Below are 25,846 nucleotides of genomic sequence, written 5' to 3'. Positions count from 1 at the left end.
GTCACCGTGCGGAGGATGTCACCACGCGGAGGATGTCACCGTGTGGAGGATGTCACCTCGTGGAGGATGTCACCGCGTGGAGGATGTCACCACGCGGAGGATGTCACCGTGTGGAGGATGTCACCACGTGGAGGATGTCACCACGCGGAGGATGTCACCGAGTGGAGGATGTCACCAAGCGGAGGATGTCACCGTGTGGAGGATGTCACTGCGTGGAGGATGTCACCGTGTGGAGGATGTCACCGTGTGGAGGATGTCACCGTGTGGAGGATGTCACCGTGTGGAGGATATCACCGTGTGGAGGATGTCACCGTGTGGAGGATGTCACCGTGTGGAGGATGTCACCACGCGGAGGATGTCACCGTGCGGAGGATGTCACCGTGCGGAGGATGTCACCGTGTGGAGGATGTCACCACGCGGAGGATGTCACCGTGTGGAGGATGTCACCGTGCGGAGGATGTCACCACTCGGAGGATGTCACCACGCGGAGGATGTCACCGTGCGGAGGATGTCACCATGTGGAGGATGTCACCACGTGGAGGATGTCACCACGTGGAGGATGTCACCACGTGGAGGATGTCACCACGTGGAGGATGTCACCGTGTGGAGGATGTCACCGTGTGGAGGACGTCACCGTGTGGAGGATGTCACCGTGTGGAGGATGTCACCACGTGGAGGATGTCACCACATGGAGGATGTCACCGTGTGGAGGATGTCACCGTGTGGAGGATGTCACCGTGTGGAGGATGTCACCACGTGGAGGATGTCACCGTGTGGAGGATGTCACCGTGTGGAGGATGTCACCATGTGGAGGATGTCACCACACGGAGGATGTCACCATGTGGAGGATGTCACCATGTGGAGGATGTCACCGCGTGGAGGATGTCACCACGTGGAGGATGTCACCATGTGGAGGATGTCACCGTGTGGAGGATGTCACCACGTGGAGGATGTCACAACGTGGAGGATGTCACCATGTGGAGGATGTCACCATGTGGAGGACGTCACCACGTGGAGGATGTCACCGAGTGGAGGATGTCATCGTGCGGAGGATGTCACCACGCGGAGGATGTCACCGTGTGGAGGATGTCACCGTTTGGAGGATGTCACCGTGTGGAGGATGTCACCGCGTGGAGGATGTCACCGTGTGGAGGATGTCACCACGCGGAGGATGTCACCGTGTGGAGGATGTCACCTCGCGGAGGATGTCACCGCATGGAGGATGTCACCGTGTGGAGGATGTCACCGTGTGGAGGATGTCACCGTGTGGAGGATGTCACCGCGTGGAGGATGTCACCGCGTGGAGGATGTCACCGTGTGGAGGATGTCACCACGCGGAGGATGTCACCATGCGGAGGATGTCACCACGCGGAGGATGTCACCACGCGGAGGATGTCACCGTGTGGAGGATGTCACCGCGTGGAGGATGTCACCGTGTGGAGGATGTCACCACGCGGAGGATGTCACCGTGCGGAGGATGTCACCACGTGGAGGATGTCACCACGCGGAGGATGTCACCACGCGGAGGATGTCACCGTGCGGAGGATGTCACCGCGCGGAGGATGTCACCGCGTGGAGGATGTCACCGTGCGGAGGATGTCACCGTGCGGAGGATGTCACCACGCGGAGGATGTCACCATGTGGAGGATGTCACCACGCGGAGGATGTCACCGTGCGGAGGATGTCACCGTGTGGAGGATGTCACCGTGAGGAGGATGTCACCGTGCGGAGGATGTCACCGTGTGGAGGATGTCACCACGCGGAGGATGTCACCACTCGGAGGATGTCACCGTGTGGAGGATGTCACCGTGTGGAGGATGTCACCGTGTGGAGGATGTCACCACGCGGAGGATGTCACCACGCGGAGGATGTCACCGTGCGGAGGATGTCACCGCGTGGAGGATGTCACCGCGTGGAGGATGTCACCGTGCGGAGGATGTCACCACGCGGAGGATGTCACCATGCGGAGGATGTCACCGTGCGGAGGATGTCACCACGCGGAGGATGTCACCGTGTGGAGGATGTCACCACGCGGAGGATGTCACCGTGTGGAGGATGTCACCTCGTGGAGAATGTCACCGCGTGGAGGATGTCACCACGCGGAGGATGTCACCGTGTGGAGGATGTCACCACGTGGAGGATGTCACCACGTGGAGGATGTCACCGAGTGGAGGATGTCACCACGCGGAGGATGTCACCGAGTGGAGGATGTCACCAAGCGGAGGATGTCACCGTGTGGAGGATGTCACCGTGTGGAGGATGTCACCGTGTGGAGGATGTCACCGTGTGGAGGATGTCACCGTGTGGAGGATGTCACCGTGTGGAGGATATCACCGTGTGGAGGATGTCATCGTGTGGAGGTTGTCACCGTGTGGAGGATGTCACCACGCGGAGGATGTCACCGTGTGGAGGATGTCACCGTGCGGAGGATGTCACCGTGCGGAGGATGTCACCGTGCGGAGGATGTCACCGTGTGGAGGATGTCACCACGCGGAGGATGTCACCGTGTGGAGGATGTCACCGTGCGGAGGATGTCACCACGCGGAGGATGTCACCACGCGGAGGATGTCACCACGCGGAGGATGTCACCGTGTGGAGGATGTCACCGTGTGGAGGATGTCACCGTGCGGAGGATGTCACCACGCGGAGGATGTCACCGCGTGGAGGATGTCGCCGTGTGGAGGATGTCACCACGCGGAGGATGTCACCGTGCGGAGGATGTCACCACGTGGAGGATGTCACCACGTGGAGGATGTCACCACCTGGAGGATGTCACCACGTGGAGGATGTCACCACGTGGAGGATGTCACCGTGTGGAGGATGTCACCGTGTGGAGGACGTCACCGTGTGGAGGATGTCACCGTGTGGAGGATGTCACCACGTGGAGGATGTCACCACGTGGAGGATGTCACCGCGTGGAGGATGTCACCGTGTGGAGGATGTCACCGTGTGGAGGATGACACCACGTGGAGGATGTCACCGTGTGGAGGATGTCACCGTGTGGAGGATGTCACCATGTGGAGGATGTCACCACGCGGAGGATGTCACCATGTGGAGGATGTGACCATGTGGAGGATGTCACCGCGTGGAGGATGTCACCACGTGGAGGATGTCACCATGTGGAGGATGTCACCGTGTGGAGGATGTCACCACGTGGAGGATGTCACCACGTGGAGGATGTCACCATGTGGAGGATGTCACCATGTGGAGGACGTCACCACGTGGAGGATGTCACCGAGTGGAGGATGTCACCGTGCGGAGGATGTCACCACGCGGAGGATGTCACCGTGTGGAGGATGTCACCGTGTGGAGGATGTCACCGTGTGGAGGATGTCACCGTGTGGAGGATGTCACCGTGTGGAGGATGTCACCGCTTGGAGGATGTCACCGTGTGGAGGATGTCACCACGCGGAGGATGTCACCGTGTGGAGGATGTCACCTCGCGGAGGATGTCACCGCGTGGAGGATGTCACCGTGTGGAGGATGTCACCGTGTGGAGGATGTCACCGTGTGGAGGATGTCACCGTGTGGAGGATGTCACCGCGTGGAGGATGTCACCGTGTGGAGGATGTCACCGTGTGGAGGATGTCACCACGTGGAGTATGTCACCACGTGGAGGATATCACCGTGTGGAGGATGTCACCGTGTGAAAGATGTCACCGTGTGGAGGATGTCACCGTGTGGAGGATGTCACCGCTGTGGAGGATGTCACCATGTGGAGGATGTCACCACGTGGAGGATGTCACCATGTGGAGGATGTCACCACGTGGAGGATGTCACCGTGTGGAGGATGTCACCACGTGGAGGATTTCACCGTGTGGAGGATGTCACCGCGTGGAGGATGTCACCGTGTGGAGGATGTCACCACGTGGAGGATGTCACCGTGTGGAGGATGTCACCACGTGGAGGATGTCACCATGTGGAGGATGTCACCACGTGGAGGATGTCACCGTGTGGAGGATGTCACCACGTGGAGGATGTCACCGTGTGGAGGATGTCACCACGTGGAGGATGTCACCATGTGGAGGATGTCACCATGTGGAGGATGTCACCATGTGGAGGATGTCACCATATGGAGGATGTCACCACGTGGAGGATGTCACCGTGTGGAGGATGTCACCATGTGGAGGATGTCACCACGTGGAGGATGTCACCACATGGAGGATGTCACCGTGTGGAGGATGTCACCACGTGGAGGATGTCACCATGTGGAGGATGTCACCGTGTGGAGGATGTCACCACGTGGAGGATGTCACCGTGTGGAGGATGTCACCACGTGGAGGATGTCACCGTGTGGAGGATGTCACCACGTGGAGGATGTCACCGTGTGGAGGATGTCACCGTGTGGAGGATGTCACCGTGTGGAGGATGTCACCGTGTGGAGGATGTCACCGTGTGGAGGATGTCACCGTGTGGAGGATGTCACCGTGTGGAGGATGTCACCGTGTGGAGGATGTCACCGTGTGGAGGATGTCACCGTGTGGAGGATGTCACCACGTGGAGGATGTCACCGTGTGGAGGACGTCACCGTGTGGAGGACGTCACCGTGTGGAGGATGTCACCGTGTGGAGGATGTCACCGCGTGGAGGATGTCACCACGTGGAGGATGTCACCGTGTGGAGGATGTCACCGTGTGGAGGATGTCACCACGTGGAGGATGTCACCACGTGGAGGATGTCACCGTGTGGAGGATGTCACCGTGTGGAGGATGTCACCGTGTGGAGGATGTCACCACGTGGAGGATGTCACCACGTGGAGGATGTCACCACGTGGAGGACGTCACCGTGTGGAGGATGTCACCACGTGGAGAATGTCACCGTGTGGAGGATGTCACCACGTGGAGGACGTCACCATGTGGAGGATGTCACCACGTGGAGGATGTCACCACGTGGAGGATGTCACCGTGTGGAGGATGTCACCACGTGGAGGATGTCACCGTGTGGAGGATGTCACCGTGTGGAGGATGTCACCATGTGGAGGATGTCACCACGTGGAGGATGTCACCACGTGGAGGATGTCACCACGTGGAGGACGTCACCATGTGGAGGATGTCACCACGTGGAGGATGTCACCGTGTGGAGGATGTCACCATGTGGAGGATGTCACCGTGTGGAGGATGTCACCATGTGGAGGATGTCACCATGTGGAGGATGTCACCACGTGGAGGATGTCACCATGTGGAGGATGTCACCATGCGGAGGATGTCACCATGTGGAGGATGTCACCACGTGGAGGATGTCACCACGTGGAGGATGTCACCACGTGGAGGACGTCACCATGTGGAGGATGTCACCATGTGGAGGATGTCACCACGTGGAGGATGTCACCGTGTGGAGGATGTCACCACGTGGAGGATGTCACCACGTGGAGGATGTCACCACGTGGAGGATGTCACCACGTGGAGGATGTCACCACGTGGAGGACGTCACCATGTGGAGGACGTCACCATGTGGAGGATGTCACCACGTGGAGGATGTCACCGTGTGGAGGATGTCACCACGTGGAGGATGTCACCGTGTGGAGGATGTCACCACATGGAGGATGTCACCACGTGGAGGATGTCACCACGTGGAGGATGTCACCGTGTGGAGGATGTCACCACGTGGAGGACGTCACCGTGTGGAGGATGTCACCACGTGGAGGATGTCACCGCGTGGAGGATGTCACCGTGTGGAGGATGTCACCGTGTGGAGGATGTCACCGTGTGGAGGATGTCACCGTGTGGAGGATGTCACCACGTGGAGGATGTCACTGTGTGGAGGATGTCACCGTGTGGAGGATGTCACCGTGTGGAGGATGTCACCGTGTGGAGGACGTCACCACGTGGAGGATGTCACCGTGTGGAGGATGTCACCGTGTGGAGGATGTCACCGTGTGGAGGATGTCACCGCTGGTTTCCTCGGTGGGGAGATTCGCCCCCTGCCCTGGGAATGAACCGCACGGCACCTCGCCGCTGCTGCTGCTGACGACGATGACGACGATGACGACGATGATGACGATGATGACGATCTCGTCGGCGAGGAAGATGAAACCATCGCCACGCCAACTCCGGCAACCCTCGTGGTGGCGGCGGTGGCTTTTGTGGCGACGCCGTCGGCACAAAGACGGCCGCCCACATCATCATCGCTCGGCGCCTTCTGCTTGCGATGCTTCTGCTGCGTCCGTCTGGAACGTTCCTTTCTTCCGACATCTGGAAGCCACCGGGAGCTTCGCTGCACTTTGAATTCGTCATCGAGGATTGGCCAACTCACTCCGAGTGAACTGCTTTTTGTTGTGCTCGGTTTGTTGTTATTCCTCTGACGCCAGGCAAAGATCCCCCGTGTAGCCTTGAGCAGACGGGAGGGGCAAGTGCTCTTAGCGAAGGCCGGCACGGCGCACGAGGGGGTGGGTGGCCAGCACCACGCCCGGCCGCCTTTGTCTCCCCAGTGGTGGTGGTGTTTACTACACACCGCGCCAGGCGCTCATTTGAGGCCGAGTCGACCTAGGGGAGGAGGCCAAGGACCGTTTGAGATAATTGTCACCGGTGTTTGTTGGGGTGGTTATTTTACTGTTATTAATTTAAAATTTTTACCTACGTGACTTTACCGAAAAAACCTAAGAGTATGAATCCTTGCAGTCACGAAAGCTTCACATCTAGAATGGAACTGGGGTTCGTGGCGTGGCGCGCTAACCGCTACACTGCCGCTCCCCCCGCTATAACAACAACAAGAACAACAACAACGCACACACGCACGACTCCCACGGCTGCTGCTGCTGCGTGGATCACGAGCGGGCGACGAGCGTCGAGTGGACCGCGTCGCGCTCACCCCGCACCGACCCCAACCCTCACGTGACCCCCGACCCTCACGTGACCCCGACCCTCACGTGACCCCAACCCTCACGTGACCCCGACCCTCACGTGACCCCAACCCTCGCGTGACCTCCAACCCTCGCGTGACCTCCAACCCTCGCGTGACCTCCAACCCGGCCCCCGCGCCAGAGGTGGACACTGCGTCTCCCTGAGCCCAACCAGCGCTGTCTGCCCAGCAGTCTAAACGTGTCGATTGGTTGGGCGCACGTGGTGGTGGTGGGGGGGAATGTGGGTATCCCCACCTCTGCCAAGACTTTACGGCTCTCTGTATGAGTCTGTGGGTCTCTGCGTGAGTCTGTGGGTCTCTGTGTGAGTCTACGGGTCTCTGTGTGAGTCTATGGGTCTCTGCGTGAGTCTATGGGTCTCTGGGTGAGTCTAAGGGTCTCTGTGTGAGTCTACGGGTCTCTGCGTGAGTCTATGGGTCTCTGGGTGTGTCAATGGGTCTCTGTGTGAGTCTATGTGTCTCTGTGTGAGTTTACGGGTCTCTGTGTGAGTCTATGGGTCTCTGTGTGAGTCTATGGGTCTCTGCGTGAGTCTATGGGTCTCTGCGTGAGTCTATGGGTCTCTGTGTGAGTCTACGGGTCTCTGTGTGAGTCTATGGGTCTCTGTGTAAGTCTATGGGTCTCTGTGCGAGTCTACAGGTCTCTGTGTGAGTCTACGGCTCTCTGTGTGAGTCTACGGGTCTCTGTGTGAGTCTATGGGTCTCTGTGTGAGTCTATGGGTCTCTGCGTGAGTCTACGGGTCTCTGTATGAGTCTATGGGTCTCTGTATGAGTCTACGGGTCTCTGTGTGAGACTACGGGTCTCTGTGTGAGTCTACGGGTCTCTGTGTGAGTCTATGGGTCTCTGTGTGAGTCTATGGGTCTCTGTATGAGTCTATGGGTCTCTGTATGAGTCTATGGGTCTCTGTGTGAGTCTATGGGTCTCTGCGTGAGTCTACGGGTCTCTGTATGAGTCTACGGGTCTCTGTGTGAGTCTATGGGTCTCTGTGTGAGTCTACGGGTCTCTGTATGAGTCTACGGGTCTCTGTGTGAGACTATGGGTCTCTGTGTGAGTCTACGGGTCTCTGTGTGAGTCTACGGCTCTCTGTGTGAGTCTACGGGTCTCTGTGTGAGTCTATGGGTCTCTGTGTGAGTCTATGGGTCTCTGTGTGAGTCTATGGGTCTCTGTATGAGTCTATGGGTCTCTGTGTGAGTCTATGGGTCTCTGCGTGAGTCTACGGGTCTCTGTATGAGTCTACGGGTCTCTTTGTGAGTCTATGGGTCTCTGTGTGAGTCTACGGGTCTCTGTATGAGTCTACGGGTCTCTGTGTGAGACTATGGGTCTCTGTGTGAGTCTACGGGTCTCTGTATGAGTCTACGGGTCTCTGTGTGAGACTTTGGGTCTCTGTGTGATTCTACGGGTCTCTGTGTGAGTCTATGGGTCTCTGCGTGAGTCTATGGGTCTCTGTGTGGGTCTATGGGTCTCTGTGAGTCTATGGGTCTCTGTGTGAGTCTATGGGTCTCTGTATGAGTCTATGGGTCTCTGCGTGAGTCTACGGGTCTCTGTATGAGTCTACGGGTCTCTTTGTGAGTCTATGGGTCTCTGTGTGAGTCTACGGGTCTCTGTATGAGTCTACGGGTCTCTGTGTGAGACTATGGGTCTCTGTGTGAGTCTACGGGTCTCTGTATGAGTCTACGGGTCTCTGTGTGAGACTTTGGGTCTCTGTGTGATTCTACGGGTCTCTGTGTGAGTCTATGGGTCTCTGCGTGAGTCTATGGGTCTCTGTGTGGGTCTATGGGTCTCTGTGAGTCTATGGGTCTCTGTGTGAGTCTATGGGTCTCTGTATGAGTCTATGGGTCTCTGTATGAGTCTATGGGTCTCTGTGTGAGTCTATGGGTCTCTGCGTGAGTCTACGGGTCTCTGTATGAGTCTACGGGTCTCTGTGTGAGTCTATGGGTCTCTGTGTGAGTCTACGGGTCTCTGTATGAGTCTACGGGTCTCTGTGTGAGTCTACGGCTCTCTGTGTGAGTCTACGGGTCTCTGTGTGAGTCTATGGGTCTCTGTGTGAGTCTATGGGTCTCTGTGTGAGTCTATGGGTCTCTGTGTGAGTCTATGGGTCTCTGTATGAGTCTATGGGTCTCTGTGTGAGTCTATGGGTCTCTGCGTGAGTCTACGGGTCTCTGTATGTGTCTACGGGTCTCTGTGTGAGTCTATGGGTCTCTGTGTGAGTCTACGGGTCTCTGTATGAGTCTACGGGTCTCTGTGTGAGACTATGGGTCTCTGTGTGAGTCTACGGGTCTCTGTATGAGTCTACGGGTCTCTGTGTGAGACTTTGGGTCTCTGTGTGATTCTACGGGTCTCTGTGTGAGTCTATGGGTCTCTGCGTGAGTCTACGGGTCTCTGTATGAGTCTACGGGTCTCTGCGTGAGTCTACGGGTCTCTGTATGCGTCTATGTGTCTCTGCGTGAGTCTACGGGTCTCTGTGCGAGTCTATGGGTGTCTGTGTGAGTTTATGGGTGTCTGTGTGAGTCTACGGGTCTCTGTGCGAGTCTACGGTTCTCTGTATGAGTCTATGGGTCTCTGTGTCAGTCGATGGGTCTCCACTGTGTGAGTCTATGGGTCTCTGCATGAGTCTACGGGTCTCTGTGTGAGTCTATGGGTGTCTGTGTGAGTCTACGGGTCTCTGTGTGAGTCTATGGGTCTCTGCGTGAGTCTATGGGTCTCTGTGTGAGTCTACGGGGTCTCTGTGTGAGTCTATGGGTCTCTGCGTGAGTCTACGGGTCTCTGCGTGACTCTGCGTGAGTCTGTGGCTTGTCTGCGTGAGTGAGTCACTGGGTGAGTGGCCTGAGACCACCACCTGCCCCCTGCCCCCGCCCCACCACGTGGCTCCTTGTGACATCGTCGGAATGTTTGTCATTCCTCAAGTTCACCGCCGGAAGCTCGTCTCCATTGGGCCCATCGCGAGCCGGAGGCAGGCTGCACCACGTGGCCTGTTGAACACGTGGCAGGCTGCACCACGTAGCCTGTTGAACACGTGGCAGGCTCCACCACGTGGCCTGTTGAACACGTGGCAGGCTGCTCCACGTGGCCTGTTGAACACGTGGCAGGCTTCACCACGTGGTCTGTTGAACACGTGGCAGGCTCCACCACGTGGTCTGTTGAACACGTGGCAGGCTCCACCACGTGGTCTGTTGAACACGTGGCAGGCTGCTACACGTGGCCTGTTGAACACGTGGCCTGTTGAACACGTGGCCTGTTGAACACGTGGCCTGTTGAACACGTGGCCTGTTGAACACGTGGCCTGTTGAACACGTGGTCTGTTGAACACGTGGCAGGCTCCTACACGTGGCCTGTTGAACACGTGGCTAGATCGCATAAGTGTATAAATGTGTCGTTAAAACGCGCCACCACCCGGCACAGCCAACTAGTGAGGGTTGTCGCGTAGACAGAACGTGGACAATTCGTCACTAGTACAGCACTAGTGTTTAGTGTATAGTAGTGTAGTGTATAGTAGTGTAGTGTATAGTGTAGTGTATAGTGTAGTGTATAGTGTAGTATAGTAGTGTAGTATATGGTGTAGTATATGGTGTAGTGTATAATGTAGTGTATAGTATAGTGTATAGTGTAGTGTATAGTATAGTGTATTATATAGTGTAGTGTATAGTAGTGTATAGTGTAGTGTATAGTGTAGTGTATAGTATAGTGTATAGTAGTGTAGTGTATAGTGTAGTGTATAGTAGTGCAGTGTATAGTAGTGTAGTGTATGGTGTATAGTAGTGTAGTGTATAATGTAGTGTATAGTGTAGTGTATAATGTAGTGTATAGTAGTGTATAGTGTAGTGTATAGTAGTGTAGTGTATAGTAGTGTAGTGTATAGTAGTGTAGTGTATGGTGTATAGTAGTGTAGTGTATAGTAGTGTATAGTGTAGTGCATAGTAGTGTAGAGTAATGTAGTGTATAGTGTAGTGTATAGTGTAGTGTACTAGTACAGCACACTGGTTGTGTGCTGGAGAGCCAAGCCACGACATTAACCACCCGAGTTCGACGTTTCGCCAGTAATCAGCACCAGCTTCATCAGGCGACAGCCAGACTGGGTCTGTTCTCGTTACGAATTGGCCACGTCACGGGTGACCGTGTTCTACCCACTGCTGGAGGGAGGGGGGGGTGATGGGAGGGGGGGGAGAGACGGGGGAATGGGGGGTTAGGGGGCGGAGGGAGGGGGGAGGGGGAGGGGGGGAGGGAGGAGGGAGGGGGGATGGAGGGGAGGGAGGGGGGAGGGAGGGGAGGGGAGGGAGGGAGGGGGGAGGGAGGGAGGGAGGGAGGGAGGGAGGGGGGAGGAGGAGGGAGGGGGAGGGAGGGAGGGAGGGAGGGGGGAGGGAGGGGGGAGGGAGGGAGGGAGGGAGGGGGGAGGGAGGGGGGAGGGAGGGGGGGAGGGAGGGGGGAGGGAGGGGGGGAGGGAGGGAGGGAGGGGGAGGGAGGGGGGAGGGAGGGAGGGAGGGGGGAGGGAGGGAGAGGGAGGGGGGGAGACGCGCGTGGGAACAGGAAGCAGGGAGTGCCGCTGGCTGCTGCTCCTGCTGCTGCTGCTGTGAGCTGATGGGGGTCGCGGTGCGTCACTCACGGGGGGGGGGGGGGGGGGGGTTGGGGGGGGGAGGGGTTCGGTGGAACTTGGGGGGATTCCTTTTGGCCTGAGCGTCTGTGGGGGTGTCTATGTGGGGGTGTGTGTGTGTGGGGGGGGTGTGTGTCTCTGTCTGGAGGGGGTGTGTGTCTGGAGGGGGGGGGGGGCTGTCTGTGTGTCTGGAGGGGTGTGTGTAGTAACACGTGTGTGCAGTAGTAACACGCGTGTGTGTAGTAACACGCGGGTGTGTGTGTAGTAACACGCGTGTGTGTGTGTCTGGCCAGGTTCCAGAACCACGTGCACACCTACCGTATCCTGCCAGATGAGGATGGAACGCTGGCCGTGCAGGTGATCCCCTGTTTCTACAACAACAACAACCACCACAACCACCATCACCACCACAACCACCACCACAATGACAACCACCACCACAATCACCACCACAATCACCACCACAATCACCACCACAATCACCACCACAATGATCACAACCACAATCACAACTTCCACCACAACCACCAGCACAACCACAACCACCACCACAATCACCACTACCACCACCAGGGCCACAACCACCACCACAATCAACAATCACCACCACCGCCACAACCACCACCACAATCAACCACCACCACAATAACAACCACCACCATAATCACCACCACAATCATCACAACCACAATCACAACTACCACCACAACCACCAGCACAATCACCACCACAATCACCACCACAATGATCACAACCACAATCACAACTTCCACCACAACCACCAGCACAACCACAACCACCACCACAATCACCACTACCACCACCAGGGCCACAACCACCACCACAATCAACAATCACCACCACCGCCACAACCACCACCACAATCAACCACCACCACAATAACAACCACCACCATAATCACCACCACAATCATCACAACCACAATCACAACTACCACCACAACCACCAGCACAATCACAACCACCACCACAATCACCACTACCACCACCACGGCCACAACGACCACCACAATCACCACCACAATCACCACCACCACGGCCACAACGACCACCACAATCACAACCACAATGACAACCACCAGAAAGACAAAATCCAAAGCTAAAGATCCCCCATATAGCTCCACGCTGCGCTACGAACCCGGCCACCCGAGTTCGATTCCCGCTCACGGCCACCAACACCCAGTGACGATTATCTGAACCGGTCCTGGGCCTCCCCTAGGTCGACTCAGCCTCAAAAGAGTACCTGTAGTAAACATCGCCACTGGGGAGACAAAGGCGGCCGGGCGTGGTGCTGGCCACCCACCCCCTCGTGTGCCGTGCCGGCCTTCATAAGTGCTCGCTAACAGCACTTGCCCCTACAGTCTGTTAAGGTTACACGGGGGATCTTTGTGAGTGTGATTGTGTATTCGTGATGATGTGAGTGTGGTGTGAGTTTCTATTAGTCAGGGTGTGAGTGTGTGTATTAGTGAGTGTATGTTAATGAGGATGTGAGTGTGTATGTGAGTGTATTAGTGAGTATGTGAGTATGTGTTGGTGAGTGAGTATTGGTGAGTGAGTATTGGTAAGTGTTGGTGAGTAGTGATGAGTGAGTGATGGTGAGTGAGTGTTGGTGAGTGAGTAGTGGTGAGTGTTGGTGAGTGTGTATTGGTGAGTGTTGGTGAGTGAATGAGTGAGTGTTGGTGAGTGAGTGTTGGTGGGTGAGTGAGTAGTGGTGAGTGAGTGTTGGTGAGTGAATGAGTGAGTGTTGGTGAGTGAGTGAGTGTTGGTGAGTGAGTGTTGGTGGGTGGGTGAGTAGTGGTGAGTGTTGGTGAGTGAGTGAGTATTGGTGAGTAGTGGTGAGTAGTAGTGGTGAGTGAGTGTTGGTGAGTATTGGTGAGTAGTGGTGAGTGTTGGTGAGTAGTGGTGAGTATTGGTGAGTGAGTGATGGTGAGTGATGGTGAGTGTTGGTGAGTGAGTGTTGGTGAGTGTTGTTGGTGAGTAGTGGTGAGTGTTGGTGAGTGATGGTGAGTGATGGTGAGTGAGTGTTGGTGAGTGTTGGTGAGTGTTGGTGAGTAGTAGTGGTGAGTGATGGTGAGTGTTGGTGAGTGATGGTGAGTGAGTGTTGGTGAGTATTGGTGAGTGATGGTGAGTAGTAGTGGTGAGTGATGGTGAGTGTTGGTGAGTAAGTGTTGGTGAGTGTTGGTGAGTGAGTAGTAATGGTGAGTAGTATTGGTGAGTGTTGGTGAGTGTTGGTAAGTGAGTAGTAGTGGTGAGTAGTATTGGTGTGTGTTGGTGAGTGTTGGTGAGTGATGGTGAGTGTTGGTGAGTGTTGGTGAGTGAGATGATCTCTGGGTTTTCCTCGCATTGTCCTCGCATTCCAGGAAGAGAGCGTCACACTCCACTTCCTGTGTGCCCCCCCCCCACTCACCCCCCACTCACTCACCCCCCCCCCACCCACTCACCCCCCCCACTCACTCACCCCCCCCTCACCACCTACTCACCCCATCCACTCACTCATCCACTCACTCCCCACTCACCCCCACTCACTCACTCACCCCCACTCACTCACCCCCACTCACTCACTCACTCACCCCCACTCACTCACTCACTCACCCCCCACTCACTCACCCCATCCACTCACTCACCCCCCACTCACTCAGCCCCCCACTCACTCACCCCCCCACTCACTCACCCCACTCACTCACCCCCACTCACTCCATCCACTCACCCCCCACTCACTCACCCCCCCTCTCACCCCCCACTCACTCACCCCCCACTCACTCACTCACTCACCCCCACTCACTCACTCACTCACTCACTTACCCCCACTCACTCACCCCCCACTCACTCACTCACCCCCCACTCACTCACTTACTCACCCCATCCACTCACTCACTCACTCACCCCCCACTCACTCACCCCCCACTCACTCACTCACTCACCCCCACTCACTCACTCACCCCCACTCACTCACTCACCCCCACTCACCCCCCACTCACTCACTCACTCACCCCCACTCACTCACCCCATCCACTCATTCACCCCCCACTCACTCACCCCCACTCACTCACCCCCCACTCACTCACCCCCCCCCCACACTCATCCCCCCCAAATCGCCCCCACTCACCCCCTGACCCTAAAGACAGCTACACACCTCAACCCCCCACTGTTGATGATGTTGTTGTTGATGTTGTTGTTGATGATGTTGCTTTAGTTGATGTTGATGATGATGTTGTAGTTGATGTTGTTGATGATGTTGATGATGTTGTTGTTAATGATGCTGTAGTTGATTTTGTTGTTGATGATGTTGTAGTTGTTAATGTTGTTGTTGATGTTGTTGATGCTGTTGATGCTGTTGCTGTAGTTGATGTTGATGCTGTGGTGGATGATGTAGTTGATGTTGATGATGTTGTTGTTGCTGTTGTTGATGTTGTTGTAGTTGTTGTTAATGTTGCTGTAGTGATGTTGATGCTGTGGTGGATGATGTTGTAGTTGATGTAGTTGATGTTGATGTAGTTGATGTTGTTGATGTTGATGTTGCTGTAGTTGATGTTGATGTTGTTGTTGATGTGATGTTGCTGTAGTTGATGTTGATGCTGTGGTGGATGATGTTGTAGTTGATGTAGTTGATGTTGATGTAGTGATGTTGTTGATGTTGATGTTGCTGTAGTTGATGTTGATGCTGTGGTGGATGATGTTGTAGTTGATGTAGTTGATGTTGATGTAGTTGATGTTGATGTTGCTGTAGTTGATGTTGAAGCTGTGGTGGATGATGTTGTAGTTGATGTTGATGTTGTTTATGTTGTTGTAGTTGTTGTTGTAGTTGTTGATGCTGTTGTTGATGTTGCTGTAGTTGATGTTGATGCTGTGGTGGATGCCGTCGATGTCGTAGACGTCGCAGGGCGTGCAGACGATCCGCTTTGCGAGCCTCACGGAGCTGGTGACCACCTACCAGCAGCCCAGCCAGGGCCTCGTGTGCCCGCTGCTCTACCCCGTGGAGCGCGAGGGGCCCGCCGAGAGCCCCGAGGAGCGAGAATACTCAGGTGGGGGGGGGCGCGGGGGGGGCGCGGGGGGGGGCGCGGGGGGGGCGCGGGGGGGGCGCGGGGGGGGCGCGGGAGGGGCGCGGGGGGGGGTGGGGGGGGGGCACGGGGGGGGCGCGGGGGGGGGCACGGGGGGGGGCACGGGGGGGGCACGGGGGGGCGGCGGGGGGGGGGCGGGGGGGGGGCACGGGGGGGCGGGGGGGGGGCGGGGGGGGGCACGGGGGGCGGGGGGGGGGCGGGGGGGGCACGGGGGGGGGACGAGAGTGAGATGGTGATGTATGTGATGATGGTGAAGATTATAATGCAAACACGTGTGTGTGTGTCTTTGTGTGTGTGTGTGTCTATGTGTGTCTGTGTGTGTGTCTGTGTGTGTATCTGTGTGTGTGTCTGTGTGTGTGTGTCTTTGTGTGTGTGTGTCTGTGTGTGTGTCTGTGTGTGTGTCTGTGTGTGTGTGTGTGTCTGTGTGTGTGTGTGTACCTGTGTGTCTGTGTGTCTGTGTGTGTAGACGTGGAGGAGGAGCGGCCCCCCCTGCCCCCCAGGGCCGTGTTTCCGGCAGGGCCCCCCACTGGGCCCCCCGCGGGGCCCCCCACTGGGCCCCCCACTGGGCCCCCCACTGCGGAGGCGTCTCGCTGTGGGGGGGCTTCCTCCCTGCTGCTGCTGCAGCAGCGATGGCAGGAGGCCGGGGCCGCCAGGTGGGGGCACGGGGGGAGGGGAGGGCACATGGGGGACATTGGGTGGTGGTGGTGGAGGTTGTGGTGTTGATGGTTGTTGTGGTGGTGATGGTGGGCGATGATTGTGGTGGTTGTGGTTGTGTGGTGTGGTGGGGTTGATGGTTGCGGTTATTGTGGTGGTGGTGGTGTTCATGGTTGTGGTGGTGATGGTTGTGGTGGTTGTGTGGTGGTGTTGATGATTGTGGTGGTGGTGTTGATGGTGGTGGTGGTGATGGTGGTTGTGGTTGTGGTGTTGATGGTTGTGGTGGTGGGTGATGGTTGTGGTGGTTGTGATAGTTGTGGTTGTGTGGTTGTGGTGGTGGTGTTGATGGTTGTGGTGTTGTGGTGGTGGTTGTTGCAGCGTGGGTAGTGACCTGGCGGCGCTGGTGGGTGACTACCTGTGCCAGGGCGTGATGGTTGTGGTGATGGTTGTTGTGGTTGTTGTTGATGGTTGTTGTGGTTGTTGTGGTTGTTGTGGTTGTTGTTGATGGTTGTTGATGGTTGTTGTGGTTGTTGCAGCGTGGGTAGCGAGCTGGCGGGGCTGGTGGGTGACTACCTGTGCCAGGGTGTGGTGGTTGTTGTGGTTGTGGTGGTTGTTGTTGTTGATGGTTGTTGATGGTTGTTGTTGTTGCAGCGTGGGTAGCGAGCTGGCGGCACTGGTGGGTGACTACCTGTGCCAGGGCGTGCCGGGGGACACGGAGGTGGCGCGGGGCCCAGCGGGGGGGCCAGGGGGGGGCCTCCCCCACCTCACTGCGCTCTTCCTCAACGCCTCCAGACGCCTGCACAGGTGGGTGGGTGGGCGGGTGGGGGGGGGGGGTGATGGTGAGTGGGTGAGTGGGTGTGTGGGTTAGTGGGTGAGTGTGCGGGTGAGTGTGCGGGGTGAGTGTGCGGGTTGGTGGGTGGGTGAGTGGGTGGGTGGGTGTGTGGGTGAGCGTGTGAGTGTGTGGGTGAGTGTGTGGGTGGGTGAGTGGGTGAGTGGGTCAACAGCAGTGACGATTATCTGAACCAGTATTAGGCCTGCCCTAGGTCGACTCAGCCTTCAATGAGTATCTGGTGCGGTGTGTAGTAAACATCGCCACTGGGGAGACAAAGGCGGCCGGGTCGTGGTGCTGGTCACCCACCCCCTCGTGTGCCCTGCCGGCCTTCGTCACTGATGTTCTCTAACAGCACTTGCCCCAACAGTCTGCCCGAGACTATCTGGGGGATCTTTGTCTTTATCGACATGCATTGAACGTTCACAGTTGCGTGGAGCACAGCAGATGACAGCCAGATGGATGGACCGCATCAGCAGTAGCAGCAGCAGCAGCAGCAGTGATGTCATCAGCAGCAGCAGTGATGGCAGCAGTAGCATCAGTAGCAGTAGCAGTGATGGCATCAGCAGCAGCAGTGATGGCAGCAGCGGCTGCAGCAGCAGTAGCATCAACAGCAGTAGCAGTGATGGCATCAGCAGTAGCAGCAGCAGCAGCAGTGATGGCATCAGCAGTAGCAGCAGCAGCGGGTAGCAGTGATGGCATCAGCAGCAGCAGTGATGGCATCAGCAGCGGCAGCAGTAGCAGTGATGGCATCAGCAGCGGCAGCAGTAGCAGTGATGGCATCAGCAGTAGCAGCAGCAGCGGCAGTGATGGCATCAGCAGTAGCATCAGCAGTAGCAGTGATGGCATCAGCAGTAGCAGCAGCAGTAGCAGTGATGACATCAGCAGTGGCTGCAGCAGCAGCAGCAGTGATGGCATCAGCAGCAGCAGCAGGGTCGGGATGGAACCCACGACCTCCTGCACACCAGGCGAGGTAGTCAACATCTCCTAGCCACTGTGGCGTACACTCGCTGGGCCGTGCGATGCCCTGTCGTAGCGTCGTGGTGGTGGTTGTGGTGGGTGGTGGTGGTTGTGGTGGCTGTGGTGGTGCCGGTGGTTGCGGTGGCGATTGTGGTGGTGCCGGTGGTGGCGGTGGGCTAATTGTATCGGTGGGGATGGTTCACGGTGAGAGAGACCTCCGCCACACGTGAGTTTTCGCCTCCCCGCGTTCCGCCGTAGAGAAATAAATTACTCAGCGAAAGTTTTGACCGTGGGGTTAAGAGATGCCCCCCCCCCGGCCCCCCACTGAGCTGATGGATGAGATTTATTCAGACGCACGCACGGTGACAGACGCACGCACACACACACGGTGACAGACGCACACACGCACGCACGGTGACAGACGCACACACACACACACGCACACACGCGGCAACACACAAAGACAAAGATTCCCCGTGTAGCCCTAACAGACTGTTGGGGCTAGTGCTGTTAGCAAGCACCTATGACAGACACACACACACGCATGATGACAGACACACACACATGATGACAGACACACACACACATGATGACACACACAAACGCATGATGACAGACACACACACACGCATGATGACAGACACACACACGCATGAGGACAGACACACACACGCACGCACGGATGATGACACACACACGCACGCATGATGACAAACACACACACACACGCACGGATGATGACACACACACACGCATGCATGATGACAGACACACGCACACACGCATGATGACACACACGCATGATGACACACACACACGCATGATGACACACACACGCATGATGACACACACACACGCATGATGATGACACACACACGCATGATGACACACACACACACACGCATGATGATGACACACACACGCATGATGACACACACACACCACACACGCATGATGATGACACACACACGCATGATGACACACACACGCACGCATGATGACACACACACACACGCATGATGACAGACACGGTCGCCACGGTGGCTAGGAGATGTTATCTCCCTCGCGTGGTATACAGGAGATCGTGGGTTCGATCCCGTCCCTGACGCCTGTAGCGCTGTAGTCTGCATGCTCTCTCTCTCTCTCCCCGTGGTCGCGTGGATTTTTCTCCGGGTCCTCCGGTTTCACCCTCCACTTTCACATCCACCGCCACCGCCACCACCACCGCCACCACCGCCACCGGCCACCACCACCACCACTGCCACCACCACCGCCACCACCACCACCGCATCCACCACCACTGTCACCACCACCGCCACCACCACCACCACCACCACCACCGCCACCACCGCCACGCGTTTAGAGGCATTTGCCTGCCGCTGTAAATTTACACACGACGATGATCCACTTTGTTGAGCCATCATTTGTGGCCAGGCTGCTCCTACAAGAAATAACTACAGAGCTGAGTGCAAGGTCGTAATTAGAATAGATATTGGGGGGGGGGACATCCCCACCCAATATTCAAATATACTCAAAATGTCCCCCCCCCCCAATATATTGCTATAAAAATATAAAATAAGTAATAATAATTGCTATGCTATGTAAATAAAAACAACAATTTGCTAAACCTTGGCCACAATATCTGGACTTGTCTTCATATAAATCAATGCATATATTTTTGTTTATATGATTGTGGTTACGGAGCACTTTAATACAACACACTAATAGACATTATTGTAAAAAATAAATCAAAAGTCCATCCCATATGTTAGGGAATTTTTAAAAATATTTTAGGCAGGAAATGGCAGGAAATCCGTTTTCAAATGTAGATTTTTTTCTGGGTTGATTTGGTCCCCCCCAATGTTGACTGGATGGCTACGGCCTTGTCTGAGTGGATCTTAGCCGGTGTCATGAACCATCGCTTGGTTTACACGGTCAGACGCATCAGCCAGCAAATGAGACGGACAGACCCAACATCGACGGCCGCGTTTCACCACCAAGTGCCGGTGACGTCACCACGGCGCTTGTGCCAGGCCAGGTGCACTCTGAGGCCACGTGAAGTGTCGAACGCCCGCTGGCAGGAGGTCACGGACAGACCCATGTGGTGCCACGGGTCGACTGACTGAGATGGGCGGCAGATGCACCACCTCAGTGTATTTAATCCACCCGGCGCTCCGCTCGTTGTTGTGAGCGTCGCTCCTCCGCCCTCAGTTGTTGTTGGAGGGCGACTGCCTCCAACTGCCCAGTAGCAGCGTCCTTCACGAGCCTCCTCCACAGAGGCCGATCTTGACACCGCTGGTACCAGTCATCGGCAAGTCAACTCAGCTGCACGTCCTCCTGTACCACATCACTCCATCTCTTCTCTAGCCCGTGCCGCGCCCGTTTAGCCCCCATCTATCCGAGCGAAACAGAAGCTCCTTGGGCATGCGGTGGCTGGGCATGCGGGGCTACGCCACCCAGACAGACAGACAGACGCACAGGCAAAGGCGCACGCGCACACACACAGTGGGGCGTGTGTGTGTGTGTGCGTCGTGGCTGGGATGTTGTTCACAGCACACAGCTGCACTCTGTCCGGCAGTAGCAGCAGCAGCTGCTGCTGCTGCAGGATCAGCACGCGACTTCCTGTGTGACACCCTCCCCCACAAAGACAAAGGTCCCGACCGTGTAGCCTCAAACAGACTGCGGGGCAAGTGCTGTTAGCGAGCACCTATGAGGGCCAGCACTGTGGCACACGAGGGGGTGGGTGGCCAGCACCACGCCCGGCCGCCTTTGTCTCCCCAGTGGCGATGTTTACTGCGCACCGCATCCAGATACTCGTTTGAGGCTGAGTCGACCTAGGGCAGCGCCCATGACCGGTTCAGATAATATAATTAACTATAGAACAAAAACACTTTTTGTCCCTGGGTAGTAAGTGTTATTTCCTAATTGCTTATGCCTCAAAAGCACAGAAAACGGCGATTATTATTATTCCCCACAAACTTTGCTTTTGTGACCAGGACGGTGATATTTTGAAATGAACATATGGCAGTGAGAGAACACGTGGTGAGCATTTGTGTCATTGCTTCACGTAAACTCCCGGTCACAAAAGCAACGTTTGTGTGGAATGATCGCCGTTTTATGCACTTTTGAGGCATAAGCAATTTAGAAATAACACTTACTACCCAGGAACACAAATTGTGTTGCACAGTGGATGATCGCTGCTGTGGAGCATGAGCGGGAATTAAACTCGGGTGGCCGGGTTCGTAGCGCAGCATGCTAACCGCTTCACCACCGCTCCCCGACACACGCACACACGCACACACGCACACGCGCACACACATCCGCACGCACACGCGCGCACACACACGCGTGCACGCACACACGCACACGCGCGCACACACACGCATTCCTATTGCGGTCACTCAATTCCCATTGCTCAGCACTCACCACTCATCACTCAACACTCACTCCACAACACTCACCACTCAACACTCACTCCGCAACACTCACCACTCAACACTCACCACTCAACACTCACCACTCAACACTCACTCCGCAAGACTCACCACTCAACACTCATCACTCACTCCGCAAGACTCACCACTCAACACTCACCACTCAACTCACCACTCAACACGTACCGCTCAACTCACCACACACTGCTCACCACTCAACACTCACCGCTCAACTGACCACTAAACACTCACCACTCAATACTCACCACTAAACACTCACCGCTCAGCACTCACAGCTGAACTCACCACTAAACACTCACCACTCAACACTCACCACTAAACACTCACCACTCAACACTCACCACTAAACACTCACCACTCAACTCTCACCACTAAACACTCACCACTCAACACTCACCACTCAGTACTCAACGTGACATAAAGAAACGTAGAGATACATTCATACACATAGAGATACATCCATACACATGGAGATACACAGAGACACTTAGAGATACATAGAGACACAGAGACACAGAGACAGAGACACACAGAGACACACAGAGACACATAGAGACACACAGAGACACACAGAGACACACAGAGACACATAGAGACACATAGAGATACATTCAGACACACAGAGACACAGAGAGACACATAGACACAGAGAGATACATAGAGACACATAGAGATACGTAGAGATACATTCAGACACACAGAGACACACAGAGACACATAGACACAGAGAGATAAACAACAACGGCATCACTCCGTTGTTGTAGGTGGTGGCGGTGGTGGCGGTGGTGGTGGTGGTGATGGTGGTGGTGGCGGTGGTGGCGGTGGTGGCGGTGGTGGTGGCGGTGATGGCGGTGATGGTGGTGGTGATGGTGGTGGTGGCGGTGGTGGTGGTGGCGGTGATGGTGGTGGCGGTGGTGACGTTGGTGACGCTACGCAGAGATGGCATGGTGGTGATGGTGGTGGTGGTGATGCTAGGCAGAGATGGCACAGTGGTGATGGCGGTGGTGGTGGTGGTCGTGGCTGTGGTGGTGGTGATGGTGGTGGTGATGGTGGTGGTGGTGGCGGTGGTGGTCGTGGCTGTGGTGGTGGTGTCTACACGGTGTGGATCCCATGTATGTGGTTGTGTGTGTGCGTGTGTGGCTGTGTGTGTGTGGTTGTGTGTGTGGTTGTGTGTGTGGTTGTGTGTGTATGCTTGTGTGTGCGTGTGTGGTTGTTTGTGCGTATGGTTGTGTGTGGTTGTGTGTGCGTGTGTGTGGTTGTGTGTGTGTGTGTGGTTGTGTGTGTGTGTGGGTAGTTGTGTGTGTATGTGTGGTTGTGTGTGCGTTGTGTGTGTGTGGGTAGTTGTGTGTGTATGTGTGGTTGTGTGTGCGTGTGTGTGTGGTTGTGTGTGTGTGTGGTTGTGTATGGTTGTGTGTGTGTGGTTGTGCGTGTGTGTGGTTGTGTATGGTTGTGCGTGTGTGTGGTTGTGTGTGTGTGTGATTGTTTGTGTGTGTGGTTGTGTGTGGTTGTGCGTGTGTGTGGTTGTGCGTGTGTGTGGTTGTTCGTGTGTGTGGTTGTGTGTGTGTGGTTGTTCGTGTGTGTGGTTGTGCGTGTGTGTGGTTGTGCGTGTGTGTGGTTGTGTGTGTGTGTGATTGTGTGTGTGGTTGTGTATGATTGTGTGTGTGTGCGTTAGCGCTACGCTGTGCTACGAACCCGGCGACGCGAGTTCGATTCCCGCTCACGGCCACAAACACCAGTGGCGATTATCCGAACCGGTCCTTGGCATCCCCTAGGTCGACTCGGCCTCAAATGAATACCTGGTGCGATGTTTAAACATCGCCACTGGGGAGACAAAGGCGGTCGGGCGTGGTGCTGGCCACCCACCCCCTCGTGTGCCAAGCCGACCTTCATAGGTGCTCGCTAACAGCACTTGCCCCTACAGTCTGTTAAGGCTATACGGGGGATCTTTATATTTGTGTGTCTGTGTGTGTGTGTGTCTGTGTGTGTGTGATGTGTGTGTGTGATGTGTGTGTGATGTGTGTGTGTGTGCAGTGAGCTGAACTCGCTGCTGCAGGGCCTGGAGGCGCTGGGGCGGCTGTTCGAGGCGCCGCCCGGCACCCCGCTGGGGAGGGCGGCGAAGAGGGGCAGCCCCCCTCCCAGTGCACAGGCACGCACGCACACACACTTACACACGTACACACACACACACACTTACACACGTACACACACACACACACTTACACACGTACACACACACACTTACACACGTACACACACACACACTTACACACACACGTACACACTTACACACACACTTACACACACACGTACACGCACGTACACACACACACACTTACACACGTACACACACACACACTTACACACACACGTACACACGCACACACACACACACGTACACGCACGTACACACACACACACACTTACACACGTACACACGCACACACACACACACGTACACATACGTACACACGTACACACACACACACGTACACACGTACACATGCACGTACACACACACACGCACGCACATACACACGTACGCACGCACGTACACTCACGTACACGCACGTGCACGCACGTGCACGCACGTACACGCACGCACGTACACACACATACACGCATGTACAAACACGTACGCACATACATGCACGCGCGGTACAGACGCACCAGCCCTGCGTGCTCTCTTGTCCTTGTATCCTCACGTCCACGCCGCGTGTCTCACGCATGTCCCCGTGTCTCCCGGCTCTCCTCGTCTCTCCCCATGCCTCTGTGTCTCCCCGTGTCTCCCCATCTCTCCCCGTCTCTCCCCATGCCTCTGTCTCTCCCCGTGTCTCCCCATCTCTCCCCGTGTCTCCCCGTGTCTTCCCGTGTCTCCCCGTGTCTCCCCGTGTCTCCCGGTGTCTCCCGGTGAATCCCCGTGTCTCTCTGTGTCTCCCCCTGTCTCCCCGTGTCTCCCCGTGTCTCTCTGTGTCTCTCTGTGTCTCCCCGTGTCTCCCCGTGTCTCCCCGTGTCTCTCTGTGTCTCCCGTGTCTCCCCGTGTCTCCCCGTGTCTCTCTGTGTCTCCCCGTGTCTCCCCGTGTCTCCCCGTGGTCTCTCTGTGTCTCCCCGTGTCTCTCTGTGTCTCCCCGTGTCTCCCCGTGTCTCCCCGTGTCTCTCTGTGTCTCTCTGTGTCTCCCCGTGTCTCCCCGTGTCTCCCCGTGTCTCTCTGTGTCTCCCCGTGTCTCCCCGTGTCTCCCCGTGTCTCCCCGTGTCTCCCCGTGTCTCTCTGTGTCTCCCCGTGTCTCCCCGTTGTCTCCCCGTGTCTTCCCAGTGTCTCCCCGTCTCTCCCCATGCCTCTGTCTCTCCCCGTGTCTCCCCATCTCTCCCCGTGTCTCCCCGTGTCTCCCCGTGTCTCCCCGTTGTCTCCCCGTGTCTCCCCGTCTCTCCCCATGCCTCTGTCTCTCCCGTGTTCCCCATCTCTCCCCGTGTCTCCCCGTGTCTCCCCGTGTCTCCCGGTGAATCCCCGTGTCTCTCTGTGTCTCCCCGTGTCTCCCCGTGTCTCCCCGTCTCTCCCCATGCCTCTGTCTCTCCCCGTGTCTAACCATCTCTCCCCGTGTCTCCCCGTGTCTCCCCGTGTCTCCGGTGAATCCCCGTGTCTCTCTGTGTCTCCCCGTGTCTCCCCGTGTCTCACCGTGTCTCCCCGTGTCTCTCTGTGTCTCTCTGTGTCTCCCCGTGTCTCCCCGTGTCTCCCCGTGTCTCTCTGTGTCTCTCTGTCTCCCCGTGTCTCCCCGTGTCTCCCGTGTCTCTCTGTGTCTCCCCGTGTCTCCCGTGTCTCCCCGTGTCTCTCTGTGTCTCTCTGTGTCTCCCGTGTCTCCCCATCTCTCCCCGTGTCTCCCCGTGTCTCCCCGTGTCTCCCCGTGTCTCCCCGTGTCTCCCCATGCTCCTGTCTCTCCCCGTGTCTCCCCGTGTCTCCCCGTGTCTCCCCGTGTCTCCCCGTGTCTCCCCATGCTCCTGTCTCTCCCCGTGTCTCCCCGTGTCTCCCCGTGTCTCCCCGTGTCTCCCCGTCTCTCCCCGTGTCTCCCGTGTTCTCCCCGTGTCTCCCCATGCTCCTGTCTCTCCCCGTGTCTCTCCGTGTCTCCCCGTGTCTCCCCGTGTCTCCCCGTGTCTCCCGGTGTCTCCCGGTGTCTCCCCGTGTCTCCCCATGCCCCTGTCTCTCCCCGTGTCTCCCGTGTCTCCCCCGTGTCTCCCCGTGTCTCCCCGTGTCTCCCCATGCCCCTGTCTCTCCCCGTGTCTCCCCGTCTCTCCCCGTGTCTCCCGTGTCTCCCCGTGTCTCTCCCCGTGTCTCCCCGTGTCTCCCCGTGTCTCCCCGTGTCTCCCCATGCTCCTGTCTCTCCCCGTGTCTCCCCGTGTCTCCCCGTGTCTCTCCGTGTCTCCCCGTGTCTCCCCGTGTCTCC

At 56.7% G+C, this 25,846-nt stretch overlaps 1 protein-coding gene across 1 annotated transcript in view; it reads left to right on the top strand.

Moving 5' to 3' along the window:
- Positions 1-25,846, top strand: part of LOC133357233 (phosphatidylinositol 3,4,5-trisphosphate 5-phosphatase 2-like) — an 80,197-nt gene that overhangs the window by 6,910 nt on the left and 47,441 nt on the right. Inside the window, 6 exon segments of the mRNA XM_061575062.1 lie at positions 11,731-11,794; positions 15,329-15,479; positions 15,772-15,779; positions 15,987-16,168; positions 16,821-16,973; positions 23,445-23,559. Of these exon segments, the coding sequence (XP_061431046.1) occupies positions 11,731-11,794; positions 15,329-15,479; positions 15,772-15,779; positions 15,987-16,168; positions 16,821-16,973; positions 23,445-23,559 (673 nt within the window).

The sequence above is a fragment of the Lethenteron reissneri genome, chromosome 57 (assembly GCF_015708825.2).
Source record: "Lethenteron reissneri isolate LAM-NWPU_2019-01 chromosome 57, ASM1570882v1, whole genome shotgun sequence".
In the NCBI taxonomy this organism is placed as follows: domain Eukaryota; kingdom Metazoa; phylum Chordata; class Hyperoartia; order Petromyzontiformes; family Petromyzontidae; genus Lethenteron; species Lethenteron reissneri.
The sequence above is the reverse complement of the archived record's forward strand: the minus strand, read 5'-3'. Positions and strand labels throughout refer to the sequence as shown.